Genomic DNA, 18,071 nt, shown 5'->3' with positions numbered 1-18,071 from the left:
AAAAGTGAAGTACACTTGCACTGACTAAAGGAGCAAACAAATAAAGTGAAAAACTTACCCAAGTGCAGACATATGATGCATGGAATATCAATGATGATCTTGATTGGCACTAGTGCATGCCTATATGTAATGTCATGGAAGGACATCGACCAACTACAGAATCTATTTGTATGGCAGAGCTTTGCTCCTTTCATCTCATGGTGCATTTATCAGTAGTGAGGAAAACATAAAAGTGATGGGTGGAATGCTTGAACTAATCTCTGCCACTGGTAATTACTTGGGGTAGCATTCCAGTGTCTCATTTTTGCTGACCCTGCAACCCTAGGCAGGAACCAGCCATATTAAAATCAGCCTCAACCCTATATCGTATACCCAGAGTCTTTAAAAATGAAATGCTACTAGTAGGCCTGCAGCACACATTGTGCCAACCGCTTAAGTAGCTCCTTAAAATATACAACCCCCTTGGCAAGCCTTAAACTCCCTTTTTATTGCAAATTAGTCATCATTAAGGTAGGCCCTAGGTAGCTCATGGGGCTGGGTGCATTGTAATTAAACATTTTGACATGTAATTTTAAGTTTTAAATGTCATGTTGTCAAAAAACTCCTAAATTCATTTTTCACTACTGTGAGACCTGCCTCTCCCATGGGATAATCTTTGATTGCCTTTTTACATTTAATAAGTGCTAACGTTTGATTGGGAACTAGTGAACATTTCATTATCGGTGTCAGAGAAATTGCAATTAAAAATCCTCTTTAATTGTAAAGCTGGATTTTAAGTTACAATTTTGAAAATGCCACTTTTAGAAAGTTGGCATTTTCCTGTCCTGCTCTTGGGTGATTGTGACCTGTCCTAGGTCACATGACTGGGTGTAGTTAGCAGGTGGACTTTGTTTATTCCTTCCCAACAGCCACACAATAGAGGGATTAGGTGTGCCTGGATGAGCCATCATCCCTTTGGAGATTTTTGACTTCCCCCAAAAAACCTTAGTCCGAACAGAAAAATCTTCATTGCTACTTCTTGCAGAAGCTCCCTGATGAAGACACTCCTTCCTCAGACACCAACTGCAGCCCTGCTCTGCCCTGCACTGCCCCGCTGAACTTTACCTTCACAGAACATTTTCTCAGACATTCTTTTAGGTCTGTGCTGACTAGGTTGACCCGCTCTTTGTATTCGACTTGCACTTCATTGCGGTCAGCCATATTTTTCAACTTTGACCTGGTCTTGCATGAGTAGATGTTCACAGTTGTCATTTTGATCTTTTAGCCGCTTGTTCTTACCTTCAATTTTATACATTAATAACTCCGGTCCTACAAATTATATTTTTGTTGTTTTGGTGTCAAATAATTCATTAAGGTTTACTCTATTTTTCTATATGGTTGTGGGATTTTTGTGCTTTGTGTTTTCACTTTATTATTGCTTGTGTGCTGTATAAATACTTTATACATTCCTTCTAAGGTATGTTAAGCCTGCCTGCTTGTGTGCCAAACTACCAGAGGGTGAAGCACAAGTTAATTTAGTGACCTTTATGGTTCACCTTAACAGAGATTGTAGCTGTTGCTTGAACAGGGGTCATCCCCCCATTGAACCAACAACCTAACTTCTCACATACTTGAATTATTCACAGCCACGGATAATTACTTAGGCCACATTCCAGTCTTCTGAGACAGTACCTTGCTTGGCAGTTTGGGCTGGATTGTTCCCACAGGAGCAGGACCGTATGGTTGGTTTCTGTTAGAGGTGGTATGGTGGGCAAAAATGATGGACTGGAGTTTGGCATCCAGTTCCAAGGCACTGGCCTCATACAAGTGAAACGCATCCAGTTGCATATTATCAATTTAGCTGGTGGCACTGTTGAGAGGTAGACTGCCTTCCTTGCATGCTGTCAGGTAGTAACTACACTTAAAAACAGAAAAAGCAGAAATCACAAAGAAGGTGGATATGCCTACTCCCTGGGGTTCCCCAATGTTTGTTACCTGCAAGCCAAAACACCTAGGTGAGGTCCACATCTGTGTGGACATGCACATACCCGACAGAGACATCAAAGTGAGTTGGCACATCATTCTTACTGTGGTCAACTTAGTTGCATGACCTAAATGGCAGATAGCACCAGCTGTCTCATTTTTCGCATTTCCATCAGAACTGTGTTTCTCAGAACTTTATTTGTGAGGTGCTGTCTTTTCCCATTAGGCTGATCAACATAAGTGATGGCATCCTAGTATGTGCTACTTGCATTGAAGAACACCCTACTTGTCTATAGTCATTCAGTAAGCCAACTAGTAAGAGTGGACTGATGCTTCAGCAAGTGCAAATGACTGAAATCAGATATTGGATTATCAGCAGAAAGGGAGGATCCTGACCTGAGAAAAGTCCACAAAACACAAAAAGCTGCTCCTTCTTAACTGTAATGGTAGTCCAAAGTTTCCTGTGCATGAGCACTTACTTTGGTTGATTTATTCACAACCTGACATCCCTGGCAAAGCCATTGAGATACATGTTGAAAGACAATAGTTTACAGGGTGGGAAGGAAGAACAAGTGTCTACATTATTCGTAGACACAATCAGGAAATATTATCTCTCTGAAAAGCACAGTGAGCTGACTGTATGCTACCACAACACTACTGGGGGTAGTCTCTTGTTCAACAGCACAAACATAAATAATGGGCACCTATGGCTTATGCTGCTCAAGAAATCATAACCAGTCACCAAAGGTACTCTCAGAGAGAGAAGAAAGCACTTGCATATCCTTGGTGATGCTGCCATTTCCATTTTCACCTATGCAGCAGTCAGTTACAGATATGCACCGACTATAAGCCTATGGTCTTACTACTCTGTGGCTCATCAGAAAAGCCTCCTCCTCACATTGAAAAATGGATCATGCAGTTGCAAAAGTACTCTTGCTTGGGGCTGGGAACACCTGTACTGACATGCCGAAGTTCTAACAGAGTATGTGGCTAAGGGAACCAAGACTGAGCAATAGATGCAAATCATACTGGGTAACTCAATGGCACATTTGAAAGACATGGTTGTAGAGTTATAACAGATGGGTGCCTCACTGATGCATAAAGAGCCATTAAAGAATAAATGGAAGAATCTACTTTATGGTCAAAACCATGCACAGAAATGGCAAAAGAGCTTTGTAATCACTGTACAATGTGCCTCACAAACTATTGATAGTTAAAGAAGGGTTGTTGCTGAGTATAATTCTTATTGTGGCTCCCACGACCGTCATGCCTCGCATCATGCCTTGCATCCTGATGTTGTTGGATCTTGGCCACTGATGCATAGTGAAAACAAAGATATGGATATGTCTGACGGTCTGGTTTCATGATATTAACAAACATGATGTATCTGCCTGCAGGGCCAGGGGAGCTGCCTCCTCCCAATCATCATGGAGGGCATCCTTATGGTGGAGAAGATTCCAAATCGCTTATCAATTAAACAGCAAAATGTCTAGCCCGTTGGCTTTGCCAGTGCAGATGTATTTGCTGTGTCAATGATTTTTACAGATGCTGTTCAGAATTGGCAAAAAAGCAGTTGTTGCCTATGCTGAACATCATCAGCAAAAAATAATAAAGAACAAAAGCGTTATAGTCTGTACGTGTACATGCATCATCACAGATGTTCATGTATATCTCATGATGCTGTATGAGGTTCCAAACCTGTGGACCCTCTAAAAGATGTCCCCAAACCAATCTCAAATACACTTAGAATATCCCTTGCATACTTTTTTAAGGTTGACATATGATGAAATAGAAAAGATGATCAGAAGGAAAGATACCATGAAAGAAGATACCCAGATAATGTGAATAAGGTATCCATGGATGAAGAGTTTTTGATGAGACAAAACATTTTGAGCTGAATGAGTACAAAGAATTATTTACTGTATTGAGGTGACTTTGCCCGCTACGGCTTGATGTTGAGCACAAACTGCAATTTACTTAAGATTGATTTACTGGTCATGTAATGTACTGGTATTTTGTCTGGTGATTTCTTTATTGTAGATGGACTCTAAAATTAATGCATTTGGTGCCTACAAGTGCTGAATGTTTAATAGCTGACAATCAAAACACAAATGAGGAAGGGTCCAAGGGAATGTTTAAAGACCTGGACAGACTCAATCCCCTATTCAATAGTCAATAATACAAAAAAGGGTCTGACGGTCTATGTGTTGAGCAAGGTCAACAGAGAGATAGATGTAGATGTAGAGCATGAGAGAGAAAAACCTTAGAGTGCTAATTGGTTGTAGAGGATTTCCATCAAAAACCAGTGATCGGTAGGTGTCATCATCTGGATATCCGACCTTCCCACCACTATAAACCACCCCAACCAGGAGTATTATGTGTGGTATCGGTGTTAACCAGAGCACTTGGATAAAGCCCGGGAAGGGGGAAGAAAAGAAGACAGCGAAGTCACTGGCTTAGGCAGGATGTGCAGGTATATACCGAAAAATGATATATGAACAGTGCAGTGCAATAAAGTGAAAATGTTAAAAAAGGATTTAGAGGAAGAAGGTAGTTTAATACAAAATATTCCTACTAATCCTTGGTTAAAAAATGGTGCAGAAACAGCTTTTAACAAATAGGCTGTATGACAATATGGTCAACATGTTTCAGCCTGCTTGACCCCATGGTCAAATGGCTTTCGTCAGGACCTTGTAATCTATTAATTGCTACTGCAACAATAAAGTGTGAAAAAGGAACAATAAGTGTTTAAAATACAACCTTTTGTGGTGTATAACTTCTTCGAGCACTCAGTCTATATAAGTTTATCTGGTGAGCACGAGAAGTAAGCCTCACCTCACATCCTACGGCTCAGATCTACTCCGAGGCACCGACGGAGAGGGCGGGGCCTCCTTTAAACCTGAGTCAATTCCGGGTGAGGTGAGGCTTACTTCTCGTGCTAACCAGATAAACTTATATAGACTGAGTGCTCGAAGAAGTTATACACCACAAAAGGTTGTATTTTAAACACTTATTGTTCCTTTTTCACACTTTATTGTTGCAGTAGCAATTAATAGATTACAAGGTCCTGACGAAAGCCATTTGACCATGGGGTCAAGCAGGCTGAAACATGTTGACCATATTGTCATACAGCCTATTTGTTAAAAGCTGTTTCTGCACCATTTTTTAACCAAGGATTAGTAGGAATATTTTGTATTAAACTACCTTCTTCCTCTAAATCCTTTTTTAACATTTTCACTTTATTGCACTGCACTGTTCATATATCATTTTTCGGTATATACCTGCACATCCTGCCTAAGCCAGTGACTTCGCTGTCTTCTTTTCTTCCCCCTTCCCGGGCTTTATCCAAGTGCTCTGGTTAACACCGATACCACACATAATACTCCTGGTTGGAGTGGTTTATAGTGGTGGGAAGGTCGGATATCCAGATGATGACACCTACCGATCACTGGTTTTTGATGGAAATCCTCTACAACCAATTAGCACTCTAAGGTTTTTCTCTCTCATGCTCTACATCTACATCTATCTCTCTGTTGACCTTGCTCAACACATAGACCGTCAGACCCTTTTTTGTATATTTAATAGCTGACAATGACAAAAATAGTTATAGAAATGTTACATTCTTATAGAATGTGTAATTTTGTGACGCATGGTAGCACTTAAGATGTTAATTTGGTTGAGTCTGGGATACGTTTTCTAATTTTGCAGGGACATCCATAGACGTCTATTTTTCATTTTTAGAGGTGTTGGTGTATATATACCACTTTTCAAAATGGCGGTTCACATCATGATCAAGGCTTTAATGCTTCATGATGGTGACTTGGGGGAGGACGCTGTGCTGCTGTTAAGAGGCTTGACTAGGTCTGGCTTCGCTGCTACACCCGCTGAACAGGGTTAAGATGCACAGCATTGACCCGAGGGAAAGCGTGCTCCAACTGACCCTGGGTGTCCGCTGGAGGATGCTGTATTGGACTCGTTCCAGCTCTGGGGAAGGGCCCGAAGCGTAGGCCCTGCTGAAGGAATTGAGAGTTGTGGCAGGGAGGACCGTTGGGACCCGGCGGTCGCATGAGGGCCTGTGCCTGCCCACCTCCCCCTCCTGCTCTGGACCCTGCTGTGGAGAGACACAGGGATTGCTAAAACATGAAAGAGAGGTCGCAGCTGGGCGGTGCACACCGGAGTGATACCCCCTTGTGAGTAGTGCTGGGGGCTCAGAGGGACTGTGCAGCCTGGGACACCCCTATATTCTACTTGTTGGCGCTGTGTGTTTCCCCCGTGGTGAGGGGCTGGGAGGCCCGCTCGGCAGTGCTCCCAGCTGACACCTACGGCGAGAGGAGCTGGCGACTCTTCACCCTATGGAGCCTGAGATGAGATGGACTAGTGGGCCAGTGGCTCTGACCCTCCCTGAGGTGTCCTGGATATTGAAGACCCCGCCTGGGGCTCTGCTCCTCGCCCTGAGCTAAAACCCACCCCGGGGGTGATTGCCGCACGGAGGCATGATACAGGGTTAAGACTGTTGCAGAATGGCGAGGTCCCTGACCGTTTACGTGGTTGTGGAAGCCGCATATGGTGTGCCACTTGTGCGTCCTCCATGATGACAGAATCCAATGGGAACAAGCCCCCCTTTTCGCCCACTAAAGACATTATGGACTTGTTGGGCCCAACAGTGCAGAGTGGAGGCCCCCTCGGTCAACTGGAGATTACGCTTGGGAAACACTCGGAACAGTTTGACAACATATAGCAGGATACAAGAGGCCAAAACCACATTGGAAACCAAGATTGACACTGGAGGTGTCGATTTTATGTGCCAACCACCGAAAGCTCACAGAGAGGGTCGAGAACACAGAGTCTACTATTTCTGCTTGCGCTGCGCCCTGATGGAATTAGATTCCATTCCCAAATGCAACTCATGAGATCTAACATTGCGTGCCTGCAGTTGCAGGCTTAGGACGCTGAGGGGCGAGCGCAGCGCAACAATGTTCGGTTTCTGGGCCTGCCTGAGCGTTTCGAGGGACCAAGCATGGTGTTGTTCTTTGAGCAATGAGTGATTGGCACTGTGCTAGCTGGAAAGGCCCCTAAGTTATTTCCATTGAGAGGGCCCATAGAGTGCCGGGCAGACCCCCATGGTCGCAAGCCTCCTGAATTACAGAGACAGAGAATTTATTCTGTAGGCCTTTAGAGCCAAGGGACCCTGGTGTCAAGAGTGAGCCATGATAACGTCCTACCCGGACTACACAGTGAAGGTGCAGTGGCACCGCAGCTCCTATGTGGTGGTCAAACAACAACTACTCCAGATGGGCATTAAATGTGTTGTTCTCTTCCCTGCCATGTTGCAGGTACTGGAGGGGGACAAGTCGCACTTCTTCCAAACACCTAATGAGGCCTGGTCCTGAATCCATACGAGGGGAGGACTGTCTTGAACGGGGAAGGGATCCCTTGATGGAGCCTGGGAGACGCAGAGCCCTGGACTGCAGTGCACCTAGGGGCATTGGTCCTGACCAACAACTGAACAGGCATCTCAGGAGAGAGCACAGGTGGTTACAGATGTGCTGTTTCACTGTAAAAACACTTTTGCTGTACTGTCGTCAGAACACAGGGAGGGAGTATGGCAAGATGTTGTAAGCTGACCACAACTGGCAGGCGAGAAGGGCAGCAGCAGAACAACGGGCAGTGGAGGGGCAGAAGGGAGGGGGAAACGGGCAGTAAGCTTACCATGCAGGACAGGGGAGAGAGGCTGTGGCAGCACAACTGACTGCAAAGGGAAGTAGCGAGGCCATTGACAGCAAAGGCAGGCAGCAAGCTGGCTGCGAGGAGAGGCAGTCGGGGTAGTGACAGCACAATACACCGCACAAGGCAGATGGGAGAGCAGAGGCAGCACAATGGACAATGGAGGTTAAGAGGGAGCCAACAGGGGCACACACATGAACAAAGGAGGGAAGGGATGGGGGTGCATGGGCAGCTATCTGACTATGGAAGGCAGGTGGGAGGGGTGGGGCATGCACATGGACAATGGAGGTCTAGGTAGAGGGAGGCAAGGGTTGCAAGCTGACCATGCAGGGTAGGCGTGGGAGCAGTGGCAGCACAACGGATCCATGCATGGCAAGCGGGTGGGGATTTGGCAGCACAGCGGACCATGGAAGGCAGAAGGGAGGGGTAGTGGCAACACAACCAATTTTGGAAGACAGGAGAGAGTGGATGGGAGCACAGACTTGGACACTACAGGGCAGTTGGTACGGGACAGGGGTAGCAAATTGACCACATGGCAGGCGTGGGCAGTGTCAGCACAGTGGACCACGCAGGTAAAGTGGGAGGGACAGTGCCAGCACAATGGACAATGGAGGGGAGGGTGTAGGGTTTTGGCTCAAGGTTCATTGTTCAGCCTTACCCTCTTCAACGCATACATGGTCTTTCTGGACTATGTAATCTGCACACACAACATCAATATCCTCTAATACGCCAAGGACATATGACTCATACTCTCCTTCTTGAACAAGACCCCCAACACGAGAAAAAAGTTTGCCTCCTGCATGACTAAAGTCACTAACTGGATGAAAGCCAACAGTCTCAAGCTCAACATAGACAAGACAGAAGTAGAGTTCTTCAGCAAGATCACTTTACAATGGGACTGCAACTGGTGGCCAGCCAAACTCAGACCTACACCCAAGCTCAGAACCCAGACCGAGAACCCATGACAGCAAACTGGACATGACTGCACAAGTCAACGTCGCCACTGCATCCTGCTTCCACTCCCTGAAGATGTTGAGGCAGATATTCTAGCTCCCAAGCAACACTAGAAAAACTGTCACTTGCACCCTAGCCACCAACATGTTGGACTATTGTAACACCCTCTACCTCGGGATCACCAAGCAACTTACTATAAGACTATAAATCATCCAGAGAATAATTTTCCTCTGATATCACTTGTCCAGAGATGAGCCCTACCCAAGAAGAAAGAAATGAGGGCTATTAAATGCTTTCCTAGGTTAAAAGGGTCTTTGCAGGTAGCTGCATCCTGGACTCAAAGAGGACCTGTTGATTGACAATAGCTTTCTGCTTTAGGATGGAGAATGTGTTGGATACACCCCTAGTAGGCTAGGGCATTTTGCTTCAACAGCTCACTATGTTCATAATGCCAAATCATTAAGGGCAGTCAAAGGAAACATTTGTTTGATATTTAATGGAGAGAGCTTCTTTATAATTCAACTTCCACCTTTTGCTTTTGGGAGGTATCAAAGCTGGGATATTAGTCCAGAATGTGTTTGAAATCTACTGCTCTATTGCTCCTGCTATGCCGAGGTTTTTGGGGATCAGTGTGTGGATATGTCTAACTTTGTATTTTTCTCCCTTTTTCACACTATTCTATTTTGATGTCTTGGCGTGGCATTGAGTTATTACCATCATTTGTTTAAATACAATAATGATTTTGAAATTGTAATACCTTGATGAATGAACAGTTGTCATGGAAATAGATTGAATCATTTTGTATTTATGTAACTGGAGGTCAGTGTTAGGTGTGTGTCCAGTGTCAGAAAATTTGTCTAAAATCTATCCCTGCCTGGAATCTCTGAACATATTATTGAATTTAGAGTAAAAGTGCTCAGGTTTCATCACATGGATTGTCATATAAATCACACAACTGACTTGGTTTTGTCAGTAAGCGGGAGCTTGTGAAGTTCTTTTAATGCAGAAATTATGTGTTTGAAACTTCTTTAGTTGGTGCCTAGTCAAGCAACTGTATAAAGAATGGTTTATTGTCAATCAGGAGTCTGGAAGACCAATATAGCTCTCATTACAAGGAGCCCAGAAAATATGCAGAATTTTCCTCACCCCTGGGTAACTGATACCGGTCTTACCTCCCAATAAATTCCAGGGAGGAGAAATCCTGGCCCATTACGAGGTGGACCCTGAGAGTCCACAAAGAAGTGAGTAATTACTGGGGGAACTTGTTATTCCAGGATAGATTCTCCCGGTAATATCTCATCTTTCCCCCTTTACTTTCTCTCAGAGATCTTGATTCAGTAAAATTTAAAAAGTCTTGATTGCAGTGGGGGTTGTAAATGCTTTTACTAGCCTCATTAAAATTAGGATGCTACTCATAATGAAGGCCTCAGTATTGCAAAGCCCAGGATGAGGGCATGGGCTATGGGTGGGAACTCAATAGGATGAAAGAGGAAACCAGCTCTTTGCGCTTATTTTACCTGATATCATCCTTGAAAGATGGAGAATGGTACTGCACACCTCTACAGTTGGTGAGGAGGTGAGGCTTCCTGTCTATGGGAACTCTCTGTTCCTAAAGGTGGTCTCCTTCAGTGGTCTAACATAACAGCTGCTGGTAATCCCTGGGAGAATGGCAGGTTATGTTACTACCTTAAGTAGTATACTCCTTGTCTTTTGAGATTTGGCCTTGCAGTTATATTAACCGGTGTCAACTTAAGCAAAAACTCAAGATATGTTTTTCCACTGCTATATTAACTTATAGATTATGTAGACGCTGAACAGATGTCCTCATAGTCAATGCATGGAAACTCAAACATCCATAGAACCAGTGTCAGCAAATAGATATCCTCATAGAGTGCATACTGTAAGGAGCCACTATTGCTAGCTAGATGTCCTCACCCAGGTTAGGCATGGAGGAAAGACTAATTGATTATATCATTGACATTCCATGGAGAACAAAGAAAGCAGTTACATAGGCTGACAATAAGTGTTTTCATAAGAAGAAATGTTGTGACTGATAACAAACAGATGGCCACAAGGCCTGGCATTGTGCACAGAACTCCTGCCCAACTTAGCAGCTGGCCAAGATCTGCAGCCATACATAGTGGTTACTGAGCATAGGACTCATCTTTCTGTCATACCCTTTGTCCAGTACCCCTGCATGCAGTATCTGCAGTGAACAGCATATGGTCATGAGCTGCATGCACTGGGCATGAGGCATGGCAAAAGTACCCCTGCTTGGAGTATTCTCTTGTAACAGCCTCAGGCAATTCTCAGTGTGTTCTGAGAAGAGGACATGATCACTGGCCATAGTCATTGCCCTGTGCCCACTTCCCTAACCCACAAGAGCCTCTGGGGAAAATATGATTTCTAATTCCATATGGGCATTGACAGGTAATAATACCCATACTGACAATGTTATATCAGTATAATATATGTGTAGTTTAAACTGTTGTGATGTAGTTCCCATAGGCTGACACACATAGGTTGGTGGGAAGCTGCAACACCCATCCTCCCATAGAGACTTCCACTGGAAATCTCACAAAGCGGCACACAATTGCACTGGGTTGTGAGAACGAACTTACAGGACTAGGAAGAACACTCGACCGCTCCTATGTTGAAGCCATACTATTCCGTAATATGACTACCTGACGGAAGCACCCAAAGCAATCCAAGAATGTATTCACATAGGTTTAGTTGAAGGTTAGAATATCAGACCTCCAAGAAAAGTTCACTTAACTTAGACAACCCATCATGTGCACCCTTAACTTGGATAAACTACTACTGAATCAGTATAGCATATTACTACCTTTCTGCATTGTGCAATTCCTCTTTGTGTACCCACCAGGGGTAGATAAAGCTTGCAAGACTCAACACCCTTCACTAGGGGAACATTCACTGGAGGAACCCACAAAATGGCATATAGTGGCATTAGGCATGAAGACAGACTGAGAATAAGCCACTTATAAAAACACCTACCTTCTATGCAGACCCAATAAATTATAGCACCACAATCACTCCAGCACAAAGCATGACTTGGATTGAGCCACTGTGGGCAGGGTTTTACATTTTGTACATGGTTAGATCAATGAGTGATGAGTTGAAAGTAGTAACGTAGAATAAAAAACATTATTGGCATTGTCTAGTTTATGTTGATCTCAATATGTCTTTACAGATCTGGAAAGGAAACAGAAAAGTCAAAAATGTGGATCTGACTCCTTTAAACAAGCATGGGCCAGTTTACACAGACGGTAAGGCAGAATCATTCTCTGCTTCCCAGCAACTTGATGTAGGTTTTGCCAAGGTACAAGTTATGTTTTACAAGTCTTCATTGTTACATTGCAGAGCACAGAAAGGAATAAACAAACCAAGCACCGAGTAGGGCTGAGGTCTTCGAACTGTTTTGCTCACAGGCCCCCCACAGCAAAATGTTTTAAAGTCAGGCCCCCTCCAAAGCGTTATGGCAAGGATTGAGGGAGCGGAAAGGGCAGGCCTGAGCGCAAGGTTGGGGCTTGTGACATAATTTCAAGGATACCTTTTATTTCGCTCATAATCTACATTAAATATTAGACGTATACAAGGGCTAAAGCCTTAAAGATAAACAGGGCTCTGCATACCAATGTAACACTGCTCTCCTCCTTGCCACGTCCTGGACTCACCTTTTACCATAAACAACCATACCTGAAAATGTAAGACTGACCTTGATAGGCCTTTGCCTGAAGGCGAAGCAGGACGGCTACTGTGCTGTGAAGCCGAGCGTGGGACAGAAAACTAAAGAAGATACAAGCATTCTCACTAGAGTGTCTGCTACCTGAAATGTGTTCAATTGGTTAATTGCCAAATATAGAGGCTGCTTAGGAGCTAGTATATGCTTCAATTAATAAAGTCACTTAGATTCCACAGTGAAAAAGATGTATGCTTCTTGAAAGATATTGTAAGGGTGTTACCAGCTGAGTTCCAGAGTGCCCCCTTTTAAAGAAATGTTTCTAGGTACAGTCTGGTGACATATATATCAATATATAACGATTTACATATTGGGTTTCTGTTATTGGCTGTGATCTCGTAGCACTATAAATACACAAGTCACTATTCCCCACTGCACCAACCAGGATTCAGTTCTGTGACTCTGTCGTCATGAAGACATCTGCACTGATCGCATCAGCCAACGGAGGTTTCAGAATGTAAAAGAGTACATTTCCCACTGATTCGTTTAACTTGCATTTATTTTCATTTAAGGTGTGTGTGTATTTTTCTTTCATATGCAGTTACCTGAAGGTGAAAAAAGAACAAGATAATTACAGAACATTGTCTTCTTTTTAGCCACATCTTTGGCCCTAACACCCCGCTCACTCTATCCCTGCCCAGGCCTCTGCCCCAGGGCAGCCAGGATTACAGTTTCCCACTATTTTTTATGCACTTAAACCTGCAGGTGTAAATGAAGACAGCCAGGTACCCAATAAACAAAGTCATGTTTCCAGACTATCTTCATTTACAAGTACTTGCAGACGCCTTTGCGCACCCCTGGGGATGCTGCCAAGGATTCTCAGTGGGGTGCACCCCACAGTTTGTAGACCTCTGGCGTAGGTGAAGTTAGCTTCAACATTCTACAATTTTCAGCTTTTACTTTGTTCTAGACCTTAGCAATGGATAATATAACAATCAGAGATAAGTTCTCAACATAACCATACATAGACCAAAGACCCCATTTCCATTGCCAGAACAATCTTCCATTAGAGGTAATTCTCTCATGAGCGGTAGATCTCTTGTTCTTCAAATTCCCGTGTGATCAGATTTAAAGCAACACAGTAGAATGAGTCTCAACGTTCTAAATTTTCTGCTAATTTCATCTATTGTTCAGTCTTCATGGTTCCTCTTTGTTGAGCCACTTTGCATATATTTATTGATGTAGCAGGATCATTTTTTAAAATGTGAATGGTTGATTGAACTGAATTCTTTTACATGAATATTTATTATTATTTGTACTGCATACTACAGACTGAATCCCTTTCTAGGCACTTGCTGAAATTTCACTATGAAATTGAAGGATGCTCACCATGTTGGAGACTGAAAACTCAACAGAAGAATCTGCCCTTACCAGGCTCATGAGCAGTGAAGTAGCTGCCTAAAACTGAGACGAGAGCGCTTGAAACTCTATGCCTAATCAGCTGTTAGCCTTTTAGCTAGGCGTGCCAACAAGGGTGCCAATTAATACATTATGTGATAGTAAGAAAATATAAACTTTGAATTGGACTACATCAACCAAATACACAAGACATTGAAAAACATTAGATGTTAATAAGTCTACTGTTTTGACCGTGATCAGAACTGCCCACATGTACCCAACCATTGAGTATCCCCTTAAGAGACTGAATGAACTGCTTGGCTCGATTAACTTTCCAGACCCAAATAACAATAATTAGGGAATGGGAAACCTAAAAGGTCTGCATCTAGGACTGAATCAAGGAACAGTAGCAGCGGTTCTAAATCTAGACACAAACCCGTGAAGCACATTAACCAGATAACTATATCATCTAAACCAATGACTCAACTTTCTTTGCCCAAAAACGGATGGAGAAAAAGTTTGACCTAGGAAACTAAACACTTTCCTGGTGCAACCTGTGATGCCTGAATTAGATTGGTAATGCAAAAGGGAAGTTTGGCTTGTGTGACACACATAGAGCGGCCATCGTCCTCAGGCATTGTATCATTCCATACTACTTTAAATAACTCATTAAGCTAGGAGCTGGACTTCCCATCCTCTTAACACTCTACAGTGCAGACGTAGTGCAACATTGATTCCATGTGCTCACAGTAGCAAATTGTAAAAAAAAATATTAGTTATTCTTATTTATTTAAATAATTATTTGCATAATGTAACTAGGACTAGATGCGGTAAGAAGGTGTTTTATTTGGAACCATGAACTAAGAGTAGGATAAATCACATTAGGGAAAGAGTAAAAAGAAGCTCAGTAGATTAGAACCAGCAGGTAGAGAAAATGAATGTTACTTTCTCTATAAATACATAAAGCACGTGGCATAGCAGTGGTTTAGGAATTAAAACTTACTATAGCAGGATGCATTCTTATATAGGCTAGGACTGGGAAAGGAATTGTTTAAACCGATGGGTTTAAGTTGTCCTCTAAACGCAAGGAAGGATATAGTCTTTCTGAGATTAAGTGAGAGGGGACTCCATGCCGTAGTCGCTACTCCCTTGAAATATATCTTTCTGGCTTGTGAGGTCTTGAATTTGAGAATTTCTAGGTATCTTGATTCTTAAGCCTCTGGGTCCACCTGCGATGGTCAGGAGTTTGGCTAAGAATGGAGGACTTGTGTATGGCCACTTAGGTGCAGTCCCAGAGTTTCAAGCTAATCCTTGCCTAATCAGGGACCCAGTTGAAATTGTAGAGAATAGGAGTGATGCAGTCAAATTTCCTTGACTTGTGCACCAATCTGGTAACATAGTGAAGGCCCGCTTTAAATGGAGTGTGAGAGTGGAACTGTAGGCAATATGGCGCTTTCCAAAGTCTAATGTTGAGGTGACAAGAAGGGGCATGGCTGACTTAAGTACTTCATGGGGAATTTCGTGCCTTATTTTCTTTAACATTTTTAGTTGGAAGTTCGTAGCTTTAGCTAATGTGTTAATGTGTGTAACAAACGTAAGGGCAGAGTCAGTAGTGAATTCCAGTGCTTTGACTGATGGCACAGGTGACGCACTGAAGCCGTTCAAATCCAAGAAGGTCTGTAGGCGTGGATTTTTTTGCTAACAAGGGGGAAAAAAGTTATGTAGTTTTGTCCAGATTAATAAGAAAGTTGTCTTTCAACCAAGATGTGAGTCTGGGCAGACCGGTCACCAAGGTGTTGATGATGTGAACGGTTGTATTTTTTGGGTACAGCTAAGTGTCATCAGTACCACAGACTCTTCCCTGCCCCCCGCATTTATTTGTTACAACCAGTCTTCATCTGACTGTTTTCATAAGTGAAGCCTTTGATGAATTCTGGTGCCATTCAACAGAGCTAAAGGATTTATATTAAGAGCAAGGCTATGTGGGTTAGCCAACTAGTAATAAAGGCATAGGTCCTGTCATTTGAGGAAAATGATGGGAAAACTAAAAAGTATATAAATACTTAAAATATATAGGATTTTGTGTAAGTACATTTACAGACAGAGGGATTCTATCTCTACTAAAGGTAGACATTATTGAAATCATATAGTTAACATATAACAGTTTAGTAGTGTAGGGAGAGTATGTTGTAGTAGCAAAGAGAACAACATCCTGAGAAGGGGGGCGCTAGAGGGCGCGCACGCAGTATGGCCGCGCTTCGGTGAGGCTCCTGCTGCCTGGACACATAATCCTACCATTATCCTGATTCCCCGATCACCCGCCGGACCGTGACCGGGTGTCCATGTGGCTGCTGGGCCCTTGCGGCTCCGGCTGAAGTTTTGGAGCCGAGAGCCCATCGAGGACGCTGGGAGACACGTTGGAAGCCCCGTCGGGCCGATAGCTGGGACGCAGTGGTGACGGCGGCCGGATTCTGTAACCACGCGAGCCCGGTGCTGCGCACGAGGCAAGTGGGCCCTGGCCTTTCCCCCCTGGCCGAAGCGACCTCTGCTGAGGAGAACGAGGGGATTGCTTGCGGTGCGGGGTCGGCGGAGTGCGGAGCTGTGCCTGGCTTGACCCCCTCCCCCCCGGCCGCCGTGTGGATCCCCGAGGCCCTACGGCGAAGAACGGCTGACCTCCCTGTGCGACCCCGAGACTGGAGAAACTGTGTTGCCTGGCGGCTGGACGGGCCTCCCCCTCCTCCCGCTCCGCCTGGGCGCTGCGGCCCCCGCTGCCGGAGTTGACCGGGACGCGGACATTGCGGCGGGGCTATCGGGCCCTCCGGCGGTACTGCTGGCGGACGAGTGATCTGCGGCGCGGGCCCGGACCTGGACGATTCCCCCTGCCTCCCTTCGCTGCGGCCTGGCGGCCCCCCCCCCTGTTGTTGCTACTCTGGGGTCCCAGGTGTGAGGGCTTCTCTGCGTGGGCTTGCGGCCTTCCCGTGCACTGGACCCACATCAGAGTGCTGGCTGCGCTTGCCCCTGTGGCTTTGTGACTTGTCGGAGAGCCTGCGGCGGGGCTATCGGGCCCTCCGGCGGTGCTACTGGCGGACGAGTGATCTGCGGCGTGGGCCCGGAACTGAACGATTCCCCCTGCCCCCCTTCGCTGCGGCCTGGCGGCCCCCCCCCCCTGTTGGTGCTACTCTGGGGTCCCAGGTGTGAGGGCTTTTCTGCGTGGGCTTGCGGCCTTCCCGGATACTGGGCCCACATCAGAGTGCTGGCTGAGCTTGCCCCTGTGGCTTTGTGACTTGTCGGAGGGCCTGCCTCCGTCGCTGCGCCAAGGTGCACACCGGCGCCCACCGGGGCAGATCCCGTCCTGAAGACGACTCTGTGGTGTGGGCTGGTCCCCCACGACGAGCCCACGATGGGCAAACATGATGCTAAGCAGGCGAAACTGTCGTTCGCTGCCCCGGCTGCGAAGCCGGGGCTGCGGAGTGCGCCGGATGATGGAGGCGCACAGGCCCCCCCGGGGCTGGACGTGGACAAGGCCCCACCGCCGATAGATATGCAGCAAATGATGCGGGAAATGAGGCAAGGTTTCGCCACGGTGGTGGATAAGGTGGACCGCCTTACATCCCGAATGGATGCGTACGCGCAGAAGATCGATGCCCATGAGGAGCGCCTTGCTGAGGCCGAACGGCGGATCTCGGAGACTGAAGATGCGACCGCATCCCACTCTACCCAGCTCAATAAAATGGATAATGTCCTGCGCATCATAGCTGCTAAAAATGAGGAGTTGGAAGCCCGCAGCCGGCGCAACAACATCCGCGTGGTGGGTGTGCCGGAGTCCACCAACACGGGGCGCATGGAGGACTATGTGGAGAGGATCCTCATCGCCTCAATCGGAGCAGACGCCTTCTCCAAGCAGTTCATCGTGGAGAGGGCTCACCGGTCACTTGGCCCGCGGCCACGTCCCGGCGCCCCACCCCGGCCCATCATCGCACGGCTCCTGAACTATCGCGACCGCGATGCTGCGCTGCGGGCTGCGCGGGCGAACCAGAACTTGTCCTTTGAGGGGGTCAACTTCACCGTCTTCCCTGATTTTACTCCTGTTGTGCAAGACCAACGTCGCAAATTTATTGATGTAAAGAAAAAGCTGAGAGCCCTCCAAATCGACTATGCACTACTTTACCCGGCGAAGCTACGTGTCACCCATCAAGCGAAGCAACACTTCTTCACGAATCCGCAGCAGGTGGAGGACTTTCTGAAATCCCTGCGGAAAGCACATCGAGACCGAATTGATGAACAAGATGCTGCCTCGGAGAACGAACATTGACTGCCCATTTGGGAACTAACG

The 18,071-nt window shown here is 45.7% G+C and overlaps 1 protein-coding gene across 3 annotated transcripts in view; it reads left to right on the top strand.

The window, feature by feature from the left end:
- The window catches only part of LOC146797845 (acylamino-acid-releasing enzyme-like), a 342,949-nt gene that overhangs the window by 83,742 nt on the left and 241,136 nt on the right, over positions 1-18,071 (top strand). For all 3 annotated transcript variants that reach the window (XM_085625041.1, XM_085625040.1, XM_085625042.1), the window contains exon 5: positions 11,852-11,927. In XM_085625041.1, the coding sequence (XP_085481167.1) occupies positions 11,852-11,927 (76 nt within the window). The remainder of the gene's footprint in view (positions 1-11,851; positions 11,928-18,071) is intronic.

This window comes from Triturus cristatus, chromosome 9, assembly GCF_964204655.1.
Source record: "Triturus cristatus chromosome 9, aTriCri1.1, whole genome shotgun sequence".
Lineage (NCBI taxonomy): Eukaryota > Metazoa > Chordata > Amphibia > Caudata > Salamandridae > Triturus > Triturus cristatus.
This window is presented reverse-complemented; position numbering and strand designations above follow the sequence as displayed.